Source organism: Dromiciops gliroides, chromosome 3 (assembly GCF_019393635.1).
Source record: "Dromiciops gliroides isolate mDroGli1 chromosome 3, mDroGli1.pri, whole genome shotgun sequence".
Classification (NCBI taxonomy): Eukaryota; Metazoa; Chordata; class Mammalia; order Microbiotheria; family Microbiotheriidae; genus Dromiciops; species Dromiciops gliroides.
This window is the reverse complement of record NC_057863.1, coordinates 550,916,313-550,928,514: the sequence shown is the minus strand read 5'-3', so window position 1 is coordinate 550,928,514 and position 12,202 is coordinate 550,916,313. Positions and strand designations below refer to the sequence as shown.

At 45.8% G+C, this 12,202-nt stretch overlaps 1 protein-coding gene across 2 annotated transcripts in view; it reads left to right on the top strand.

The window, feature by feature from the left end:
- Positions 1–12,202, top strand: part of GAB2 (GRB2 associated binding protein 2) — a 251,707-nt gene that overhangs the window by 233,939 nt on the left and 5,566 nt on the right. For both annotated transcript variants that reach the window (XM_043993203.1, XM_043993204.1), the window contains exons 4-9: positions 5,278–5,876; positions 6,952–7,031; positions 7,948–8,212; positions 8,539–8,629; positions 10,131–10,233; positions 11,754–11,879. In XM_043993203.1, the coding sequence (XP_043849138.1) occupies positions 5,278–5,876; positions 6,952–7,031; positions 7,948–8,212; positions 8,539–8,629; positions 10,131–10,233; positions 11,754–11,879 (1,264 nt within the window). The remainder of the gene's footprint in view (positions 1–5,277; positions 5,877–6,951; positions 7,032–7,947; positions 8,213–8,538; positions 8,630–10,130; positions 10,234–11,753; positions 11,880–12,202) is intronic.

The window sequence follows — 12,202 nt, the reverse complement described above, 5'->3', positions numbered from 1 at the left end:
CTAGAGTCAGGAAGACTTCAAATTCGGCCTAAGCACAGCACTTACCCTCTGTCTGCCTCCATTTCTTCACCTATAAAATGGGCATAATCATAGCACTTACCTCCCACGGTTGTTGTAAGGATCAAATCACATAATTGTAAAGTTTTTAGCACAGTGCCTAGTGCATAGTAGACACTTAATAAGTCCTTCCTTCTTTTCCTCCCTCTCTCCCTTCCTCTACTCTTTCTTTCTTTCCTTCCTTCCTACTTGCTTTCCTTTTTCCCTTCCTTCTTTCTTTTCTTCCTTTCTTCCTTCTTTCCTACCTTCCTTCCTTCATCCTTCCCCTCCTCCCTCCTTTCCTTTCTCTCTTTCCTTTTTCTTTCTCCCTCCCTTTCTTTCTCCTCCCCCTATACCTTCCCCCGCCTCCAGCACTCAACCACCACTTTTTTTTTTTTTTTTTGCAGGGCAAGGAGGGTTAAGTGACTTGCCCAGGGTCACACAGCTAATTAAATGTCAAGTGTCTGAGGCCGGATCTGAACTCAGGTATTCCTGAATCCAGAGCTGGTGCTTTATCCACTCTGCCACCTAGCTGACCCCTCAACCACCACTTCTTATGGGCATTCAAGCCAACCTCATTGGCCCATTCATTGAGTTTCAAATGGGGGGGGGGCATTCATTTCCAAACTGCCCCCCCCCTTTTCTAGCTGTTCTGTATGCTTGATTGGATTTGTGTTCCCAGACCTTGGCACAGGGCTTAGGACACCTATGTCCTGTTATTGAATGCTCAATACAGGCTCCATCTATCTGTCATTCTGGGGGTGTTTGTTGGGCTGCTTGGTTTTTCTTTTTCTTTTTCCATCCAAGGGCAGAGAGGACTTGCCGAGTCTGCCATCCTCAGTGCTCTTGGTGTCCTGGGTGTGTCTCTGTCACCAGAGAGAATAGTATCCCTGCTGTCAGCGATGGGCGCCAGACATTCTCCACCCACCTCCACCCACCCCTTTTCATCTGCAGGAGCATTTTCCTAAGTCAATAAGTTTAACAAAATGATTGTCCAAATAGCAACCTGGGAGCACCATTTGGGACCCTTTGGGAAAATGGTAACCTGCTAATATAAGTAAGCTGTGGGTGGATTGACCTACATACCTCTGTGTGTGTGTGTGTGTGTGTGTGTGTATGTGAGTTTGTGTATGTCTACCTGTATGTGTCTGTTTATCTCTGTGTGTCTTTGTACATGTTTGTTTATGTCTGTGGGTACATGTGCATCCCCGTATGTTTCTTTAAATATAAGTTTGTCTGATTTTGTGCATGCACACATGCATAACACAAAAGAAATAGCCAAGACCTCTGAAGCCATCCAGCCCAAACTATACCATTAAAGGCTTTCCATCTACCTAGCGAGAGTACCCCTTCCCCCTTTGGTCAGCAGGAATGATGAACACGTTTTTAACCCTTTTATTAGGCCAAATCTGCCTTTGCAGCTAACCCTCCTGTGGCTACAGTTCTGTCTTCTGGGACCCAGCAGAACAAAGCGATGCTTCTTCTTTATGACAAAACTTTTAAGTGCTTTGGGATGTGTGGGAGTATGTGTCTCTGTTGGCGGGTGGGCGAAACACACACACACACACACACACACACACACACACACACACACAGAAAGTCGAGGGGCGGGGACAGAAATAGAGAGGAGGAAGGGTGAGACAGACAGAAAGAGACACTCTTGTCTTTGTGTACTTTCGGAGTGCTCATGTAAGAGACCTTGTTTTATTTAATAGTTCTAGTTAACTAGACAACTCTAATTCGCACTTAGTAATGTTGGAACATTTCTAAGCCCACCAGGCCAGGGGAAAAAAGTACTGATTATTGTAGTGATTGATGAGTAACCCTAATCCAGGTTGTTTGGGTGGCTAAATCCCATATTGGCTTGTGGGATTTTCTTGGGGAAAGATGCTAGTCTTTTCTGGAAACATAAAATAGGTAATTGGCCAGGGGGGGGGGCTGGGGGAGGGGGGCACAGCTAGGTAGCACAGTAGATAAAGCACCAGCCCTGGATTTATGAGGACCTGAGTTTAAATCCAGCCTCAGATGCATGATACTTACTAGCTGTGTGACCCTGGGCAAGTCACTTAGCCTTCATTGCCCCGCATTTAAAAAATTTTTTTAAATTAAAAAATATTTAGTTGGATACTTTAGTTCTATTAATAATATTAATAATAACTCACAATCATATAGAGCTTTCATATTTGCAAAGATCTTTGTAAGTATTATCAACTCCTAACATTTCATAATAGCTCTGTGAGGCTATTATTATTTCCATTTTTCAGATGAGGGAACTGGTACAGTGGTTAAAGTGACTTATCCAGGGTCACACATCCAGAAAGGGTCTAAGAAGGGATTCAAACCCAGGTCAGCCTGACTGGCTCCGAGTCCACTGTTCTAACCACAAATTATGTGTGGGCCAAGCTAGAGATAGAGAGCTATAGCCTAACAATACAACTTCCAGTTCAAGTCGGGCTGGGTAAGCTACCCAGCTATGTGTGTGTACTTCTAGTTACTTTTCCCTAGTATATTATATCTTCATAGTTTGTGTATTTGTGTTTATATCTTCTATGTCTTAGTGGGTATGTCTGTGTTTATATCAGAGTGTGTGTGTGTGTGTGTGTGTGTGTGTGTGTGTGTGTGTGTGTCTACATTTATATCTGTGTGCATCTGTTGAGGATTTGGAAAGGGAGAACTTGTCTGGGAGTGGGGAAAGATTAGGGTCACAGCTGCTCACCCCCCTGCCTTGGGAGAGGTGCCAGGCCAGAAGAAACTGAATGATCCCCTGTTGTAAAAGGGGATTGACACCCCAGGGGGAAGGTTAGCTCAGATGCCTTCCATAGTCCCCTCCAGCTCAAAGAGTCTAGAATGCAATTCCACATGGACAGAGCAGCTTCAGCCCTTTTACTCAGCCTGAGGAAGCAAAGAATGCTGGGTATTCTGCTGTCACTTGTGCATGATGCTCCATCTCATGTCTTTGTGCCTGGGCAATGGCTACCCCCCACCCTTGGAATGCTCTGCCTCCTCACCTCCAGCATCTGGCCTACCTGACTTCTTTCAAGGCTCAGCTCAAGATCCCTCCTTCTACAGAAAGCCTTTCTGATCCTTTTTTTTTTTTTAATTAAAAATGTTCTTTTTCTGATCCTTTTGTTGTTCAGTCATATCTGACTCTTTCTGACCCTATTTGGGATTTTCTTGTCAGAGATTATGGAGTAGTTTGCTGTTTCCTTTTCCAGCTCATTTTACAGATGAGGAAACTGAGGCAGAAGAGGTTAAATAACTTGCCTGGGGCACCCAGCTAAGTAAGTATCTGAGGCTGGATTTGAATTCAGGTCTTCCTGACTTTAGGCCCAGAGCTCTATCCCCGGGACCACCTAACTGCCAGATCCCATTTATTGCTAATCCCCTTCCCTTTGAAACCACCTTCATCTACTACTCTCTGTGTCTCAGATGGTATAGAGTTCTTTACATATCACTTTACATCTCACTAGTTGCTTGAGGCTAGGCACTGTTGTTGTCTTTCTTTGTACCCTTAGCACTTAGTACAGTGCTTGGCACATATAAATACTTGTTGAGTCATTGACTGAAAGATAAAGGATAGCATTTTTTAATGCACAAATATAAATCATCATGATACATAGGAGAGAAGTGGGCAAAATGCCCTCCAAAACAGGGAGGGAGAGGCCACACGTGTATGAAACTTGTAGAGAAACACGCCTCAGCTGGAAAGAAAGGACATCTCTGTGGTAGGGAGGGTACTCCAGAAGTCTTTTTTTTTTTTTTTTTTTGTGGAGCAATGAGGGTTAAGTGACTTGCCCAGGCTCACACAGCTAGTAAGTGTCAAGTGTCTGAGGCCAGATTTGAACTCAGGTCCTCCTGAATCCAGGGCTGGTGCTTTATCCACTGCGCCATCTAGCTGCCTGACTCCAGAAGTCTTACAGGCTGTCTCCAGAGAGCATGACTTCCCTCATCATTAGTCCTTTTCAAGTAGGGGCTGGACGACTTCTTGTATTGTAGCTGGTTGGATGTTCATGGATAGGTTGTACCACAAGACCTGGATAGGTTGTACCACAAGACCTGGGAGGTCCTTTCCAAATCTAGAGATCATTTAAGGCTATGACTTTCAGCAGGGGTGGTGATCAAGGCAGGCTTCCTGGAGGAGGGGGGCACCTGGGCTTGGTCTGGAAGGCAGGGAGTGAAGGAAAGCATTGCAGGCATGAGGGAGGGCTTGCACAAAGGAAACCTAAGATCAGCGAATAATAGCAAATGTTCTGGTTTGCCTGGAGCTTACATGATTATGAGATGAGGCTGGAAGGACATATTTTCTCTTGATCCTGTCCCCCTCTCCCCACCCCCAATCTCTGCGTCTGAGGATTGTAGATTTCCAGTTGGAAGGGGCCATCGACTCTGACCCCCTCCTTTTATAGATAAGGAAACTCCTTTTATAGATAAGGAAACTGAGCTTAAGTGATTTCTCCTGGCTCCTACCGCTACGAAGTGTTTGAGGGGGGATTTGAACTCAGCTATGTTCCCTCTTGTGGTGGCAGCTGGCAGACAGTATGACTTACCCAAGTTCCCACAGTGATAAGAAAGCCAAATGTTCTGCCTTTCCATTCAGGGGTCTTTTCCCCTCGCCCTCTGTAAAGAATTAATTGTTATTTGAGGGTTTTATGACCCTATCTTTTGGCTAGAATTAAAAAAAAAAAATCCTGTGCAGGCACTGGCCTGGGGCTCCGCAAATCGCATGGTGTTCCACCCACTGGTTGTAGCCCTTGCCGTGGCGCTGGCACCTCACATCATCACCACTCGCCGACGCCTACATGGGCCTGGCAAAATTATAATGATTGGAAGCCTAGTAAGGCAGTCATGTGACTATCATAGCGGCCAGCCAATTGGCTGGGGGCTGTGTGCGGTCAGCCTAGGGCCTGCTAGAAAGAAGGTAGATTTTCTGCCATTCTAGCGGGAAGCTGGAAGGCAACAGGACGCTGCTGTGTGTTCTCAGCTGATTCCTAGGCGGTAGTGTTGTTCAGGTTGTATAATTTACCTTTCCCCATTTTATTTCCTTTCCCTTGATCCTACTGATCCTGTTTGTGTTTTTTTAAGTTCGTTTTTGTTAAATAAATCCTGCTCTGTTTTGAAGGAGGCTGCCAATCTCCTTCCTTGCCCCAATATTGCAGCAGGCTGCCTAGCTAACACTCCCCAATTAAAAATTGGTCCCTACACCTTCCACATCTAATCCCATGCCCTCTCTCTCCCTCTCAGGAGCGCCAGTTTCTCCCAGGGCACTAGGGCCTCCTTCTTCATGAGGAGCGACACAGCTGTACAAAAACTTGCCCAGGGGAATGGGCACTGTCTGAACGGCGTTAGCGGCCAAGTGCATGGCTTCTACAGCCTGCCCAAGCCCAACAGGCACAACTCAGAGTTCCGGGACAGTGCCTACGACCTCCCTCAGAGCCTGGCCTCCCACCCTCCCAGCCACACCAAAAGCAGCCTCACTGGCTCGGAGACGGACAACGATGAGGTGTACACCTTCAAGACGCCCAACAATACCCTGTGCAGGGAGTTCGGGGACCTCATGCTGGACAACATTGATGCCCCAGGAACCCCGCTCTCCGCCTACCAGATTCCCAGGACATTCACGCTGGACAAGAACCACAATGCCCTGGCAGTAGGGCCCTCCGGGGACTCTTCAGTGGCTCCACCGCCCCGGCCCCCCAAACCAGGTCAAGCAGAGACGCCCCGCTGGGGCAGTCCCCAGCAGCGGACCCAGAATGGGGAGAGTGGCCGGGCAGTCTCTGTTGCTGCCACCATCCCCCGGCGCAACACTCTCCCAGCGGTGGACAACAGTCGCCTCCACAGAGGTAAGTAGCACACCTAACTGGAGAGATGGAGGGAGGAAGGGGAAGGCTCAGGTCCAGGAAGAGCCGGGATAGCCAGAACTACTGAATTCTCTAGGCTTGATCTCCTCTCCCACCAAACCCCTTATTGAGTGCCGTGTGTCTGCGGGCACTTTTAGGCATAGGGGCTGGCGTGGGGAGGAGGTTCCAAGTGCTGAATCAGGCAGTTTCCTCTTTGATGTCCTCTCACTCCTCCATTCCATTTGACAAGTGTTTCTAAAGAGCCTACTATGTGCAGAGAGCACACTAACCTCTGCTCAACATTACAATCAAAGCCCATGGGACCTTAGGCAAATCCCTTCAATCTTCCAACCTCAGGTTCTCCATCTGAACTGTCGGTCCCCTATCGATAGCAGCCACTCAGCCAATATTTGTCGAATGAGGAAAGGATTTGTTAGGTCCCTTCCATAAACACAGTTCTCTGTTGGATACAGAACAGAAGAAGACACAGTCCCTGACATCTTGGAATTTACTGTCCAAATGGACAGAAGTGGCCCTGAATATGAAGTGGTAGAGGAAACAAGATGGGGCCTGGCGGTGTGATGTAGACACCGAGGTGCCACAGGATTTTGTAGGACGAAATTAAGGGGAGCCAGAAAAAAAAGAATGATGGTAATGATGATGTAATGATATAATAATAAGGATTCCCATTTCTCTAGCAGTTTAAGATTTACCAAACACTCCGCCTCCATAGCCCCATCAGGCAGAGAATGCAAGTGTTATGATCCCCATCCCTTACGTGAAGAAACCCAAGCTCAGGGGCAAAGTGACAGTTTACAGAAGATAATGTCACTGTCAAGAGATGAACTTGGGTCTCTCTTGGGACTCCAAGCCCAGTGTTCTTACACCACACAGCCCCAAGAAGGCTTCATGGAGGGTGTACAGCTCTGAGCTGAGCCTCGAAGGACTTTTGAGACATTTGGGTGGGGTAGTGACCCAGCGGGATCAGTCAGTGTTGTTAGGATAGAGACAATTGGAACGGCAAAGATCGAGGTTCTAAGACACAGGTACAGACTAATCTTTCATCCCTGTGTCGTAGCTTCATCCTGTGAGACATACGAGTACCCGCAAGGTGGTCAGTCTTCAGAGTCTGTCAATGATGGGTTTAACTCCTTTGTGGTAAGTGGGGCCCAGCTGTCTCTAACATTTGTTTCCCCTTTCCCTCACTCTCTCATGCCTTACCTAGACTACTCCAGGAAGCTAGTGAGTGTCTCCTTCCTATGGGCTCCGTAGATTTTGTCCAGAGGACCACAGGTGACACTGCCCTTGTTTCCTCTGCTAGAAAGAGAGAAACTGCCTCCCCATGGTCCCTCTTTTGGTGTTCACTTAATGGATAAACCTCAGGGAAACATCATCATCCTGCTATTTTTTTTATTTGTTTGTTCATTCATTCATGCATTCATTCATTTGTTTGTTTATCTATTTATCTATCCATTTATTCACTTACTTATTTTCTTGTTTTGTTATTATTATATTATATTTTATTTTATTCTAAACTTCCCAAAGAAGAGAACATTTCCATGAACACAGCAGGACACAGAAGAGGATTCTTTATGAGACTGTAGACCCTCATTTTATATTGCTTGCTTTAGAAAGAAAAAAATAGATTATAAATTCTTTTACTTTCCAAACTATCCTCCTTGTCTGTGCTCCCTTCTTAACTGCATTCTGCTCTTCTATGAATTTTTAAAAAATGTTCCAGTGATCCTTTTTTTTTTTTTTTGGCACCACTATAGCTAATCCCACTTTCCCCTGAAAAATTTTCAACAATTAACAACTAAAGGGGAAAAAAAGCAACCCACCTTGGAACAAATGAGCATAGTCAAGCAAAATAAATGTAGTGTCCCTGTTGAAAAATGTACTTTTCTTTAGCGAAGGGGAAGGGAAAGGGAGGGATCCTCACAGCATCACTGAGAAGCACATGCCCCTGTTTTACAGGTGAGGAAACTGAGGCAGACAGAGGTTAAGTGGTTTGCCCAGGGTCACATAGCTAGTAAATGTCTGACATTGAATTTAATCTTTTCCCTCTTTCTAGATGGGGAAAGCCGCTGTGGGACACACAGACAGCTCCAATTCAGAGGACAATTATGTGCCCATGAACCCCGGATCCTCCTCCCTGCTTTCCATGGAGAGATCGAATGACAATTCTCAGAGTGTCTACATTCCCATGAGCCCTGGGCCTCATCACTTTGACCACCTCAGCTTCTCCTCGTCTGCCATGTCAGTTCATCGGGGGCCAGGACGGGGGAGTGAGATCCAGCCTCCCCCAGTCAACCGAAATCTCAAACCTGACAGGAAAGGTGAGGATGGTTACACCCCCAACACTACCTATCCCCCTGAGGAGGTGCATTTTCCTAGGTGGGATGTCCCGTGGTGTTGAGCACTGGTCTGAGAGTCAGGAGGCCTGAATTCAAGGCACTCTTCTACCACTGATTCTCAGTATGACCTTGTGCCAGGCATATCCCCTTTCTAATCTTCAGTTTCATGTCTGTAAAGTGAGGATAATGTTTTCTACTCAAGATGACTCCCTCCTTATAAAGTGAATTGTACAAGATCTCCTTGCTCTGAAAATCTGTGACCTTTCCCAGTGCTCAAGATAATATCCTTGTTTCCCATCCCATTGCAGCAAAGCCGACCCCTCTGGACTTGAGAAACAATACGGTCATTGATGAGCTTCCCTTTAAGTCCCCGGTCACGAAGTCTTGGTCTAGAGCAATGTGAGTGGCTTGTGGGTCAGGGGCCTGAGTAGGAGGATGGTGGAGGGAGGGGAAAAAAGCTGGGAGAGCTGGGTTCTAGTCCCAGTTCTGTCCTTCCCTTGTCTTTTTACTTCTCTGTTGTCTCACGTTCTCATCTATCATAAGGGAAAATAAGGAAGAGGTACACGTCCAGACTATGTCCCTGGGCTACTAGGAAGGTCCATCTAGATAGTGTACATGAAATCACTTTGGGGAAGTGCAAAGCCTGGTGAACAATTTCAAGGTGAATTAAGTTCATGTGGCTGTGTTCATATGTCAGAGGGCCTTGGCAGTCTCATCCTCTGTTGGGGGGTTCAGTGGTGGTGGTGGTGGTGGTGATGATACCACTGCCCACAGTTCATATATGTACTTGACATTTCAGAAATGCTTTACATAAGTTATGTCTTTGGATTTGAAGTCTAGCTGAATTCCAACAATAGTCTCTCAGTCATAGGACTAAAAAATAATGAATAAAACGAGGGGGTTAGACTAGGTGCTTCCCAACATCACTTCTCACTCTAGAATTCTATAATTCAAGTATAGCATTCCTTAGCCCTTCCCATAACAGCATGGTTGTCTTTGGATGATAACACTTCATAGCCTTAGTGCCCACCTGATGTGTTCCTTTATTACTGTGGAGGTATCCTCTTCATCTTGTAGTTTTCTCCAGGAGTCCCTTGGTCCATACTGGAGAATGCCCAAGAACTCATCTCAGTAGTGATCATTGTGGTCTAGATAGGACACTTGAGTTTCATGACACTGTCCATCACCATTTGTGTATTCCTCTCTCTGCCCTTATTGTACATTTGGACCACTGGCAGGAACAGCAGAGGCAACATCTACTTGTATCACCCTAAGATGCTGTGATGCCAGGATTTTAGTATTTAAGATTCTATCGTTCCAAGTTTCCAAAATGCTAAGATTTTGTGATTCCTAGAATTCTTAAATTTGTAGTTTCTTAAATTCTAGCATTTTGTGGTCCTAATGTGTCGAAGTAATGATTCTACGAGCCTTTGATTCTGGAAGGATCAGAATTTAAGAATACCTTGAAGGACCAAGCTGCTGCATTTCACACATCTGATCCTTTTAAGTACCACAACATATTTTATTTCTTTCCTCATCTGAAAAGTCTTTAGCTAATAACAAGACTTTTGATAACAAAAAATATAGGAAAAGTCATGACATATGAGGTAGACATACAAAGCCTTATTGAGCTTATGTCTTCTTTAAAAAGCATCATTTGCAGGGCAGCTAGGTGGCGCAGTGGATAAGGCACCGGCCTTGGATTCAGGAGGTCCTGAGTTCAAATCCAGCCTCAGACACTTGACACTTACTAGCTGTGTGACCCTGGGCAAGTCACTTAACTCCAATTGCCTCACTAAAAAAAACAAACACAAAAAACAATAACAAAAAAAAGCATCATTTGCCATGCTTGGCCCTTGTAGTCTTAACTCACTGTGTGTCTTCTTCTTCCCATGGACAGTCACACCTTCAATGCTAGCTCTTCCCAGTCCTGCCGTCCTGTCTCCACCCAGAGCATCACCAGCACCGATTCAGGGGACAGTGAGGAGAATTACGTCCCCATGGTAAGCACTGCTGGGAAGACAGAGTCTGAGAGGGGAGTGGAGAAGAGGCACATTAAATTTAACAGGGCAGATCGTCTGATCTGAAGATCTTGTGTGGGTGTATGATACTGAGAGCCTAGGCCATGCTTGACAAAGACGCTAAGGATCCAGTCATTCATTCCAGTGTTCACCAAATTTTTAGTGAATGCCCACTTTGTGCAGAAACCTGTGCTGGGCACTAAAGGGGATATAGAGGTGTATGAAATGTCCCCTGACCAAAGGATCTTACAGTCCCCTGGGGGTGGGGTGAGGATGATATATGTACACAAATAATTTTTATTTTCATTAAACTTCACAAGTTGGGAGAGTTCATGGGGGCTGGAGAACGGTTAGTATTTTTAAATGGGAAAATGCCCTAAATCTCCCATGAGTGCTTCTCCAGACTGGCAATAAGGGGCCTAGGCCTGGAAAGTGACCTCCCCTCTTAGAGCCAATGATGAGTCTGGTCTAGATGACCTCCAAGGTCCCTCCAGCTCTGTCTTTCTATATGTGAAGGTAACATTCTCTGTTCTGAAGTCCCTTCCAGCCCAAACTGCTTTGTAAAACACTATATACATCCTCATTTTGCTTATTATTGTTGTCATTGTTTTTGTTGTTGTTGTTATATGCTAGAAGGTCTCTTCCAGTTCCAATATTCAGTGTTCTAAGCTCTCTTTTGGTTCTGATCTCCTCAATTCTATGACTCAAGAGTTTGGACACCATCTGGTCATTCTTGTCCTGCTGGATTGATAGGAAACTCCAAGGTCCCTTCTAGCTTTATCATTCTATGTTCTAAGTTCTTTTTCATCTCTAACATTCTCTGTTCCAAGGTCCTTTCCAGTTCAGGGCAGGGATTCTAGAGCTGAAAGATTCTGATGCACAGTATTAAGTGACAAGTGCATTAGAGTAGCATAAGCAAAGGGCCACGAGAGGGCTTTCCCCTTCAGTACTTCTGAGATCCATGATTTCATGGGTGCCAGGGATGTATGTCTTTCCTCCTCCCTTTAGCTGGCAGTGTAATGAGATGCTTCGGGTAGAGAAGATGATCCAGTAACAAGCTTCTCTCAGCATTACTCTGCGGGTCCTTAGATAATGGAGCCTGCCAGAGTTTATGCTCCATTGGAGGAGCCTTCTAGAGCCCAGGGTGGGGGTAGGGGGTAGGGAAGGGGTTCAGTCCCTTCATGCCACAGTGGGGCATGACAGGAGAAATTGGGTAGAAGCCCTCTTTCTTATAGGTAGGAGTACCATAGATGCTAAATTTAATTTCCTTGGACTGAAATGATTTACAGAATATCTCAAGGGTTTTTTTTTTTCCTGCAAACAAAATCATTGCTCCACCCCACCAACCATCTTTCCCCTTTATTTCTCTCCCTTTGAGTCCTGTCTGCATCCCTCAAGTTATATTTGTTTAAGGTCTAAAGGCCAATCCCAGAGGGGATTTCTTTGGGGGGTAGAGAACTCCCTGCTGACACCATCTCTTATACCTTTGCCCTTTGTTACAGCAAAATCCTGTGTCAGCATCCCCTGTTCCCAGTGGCACAAACAGCCCTGCTCCCAAGAAGAGCACAGGCAGTGTGGACTACTTAGCCTTGGACTTCCAGCCAAGTTCGCCCAGCCCCCACCGAAAGGTACCAAGAGGGCAAGGGAGGGTAGGGCGTCCCAGGGACTGACTGGGCCACCATTCTGGGTGGAGGGTAAGAATGCAGGGTAACGAGTGGGTCATGCCATCAGCAGAGTAGTATAAGGAGAGAAGTAAACTTTTAATTAAATAATAATCCTTTACTTATTTGAGGTTTATTTTATGGGTTTATAAAGTGCTTTGTGGGGGCAGCTAGGTGGCACAGTGGATAGAGCACCAGCCCTGGATTCAGAAGGACCTGAGTTTAGGTCCAGCCTCAGACATTTGACACTTACTAGCTGTGTGACCCTGGACAAGTCACTTAACCCTCAT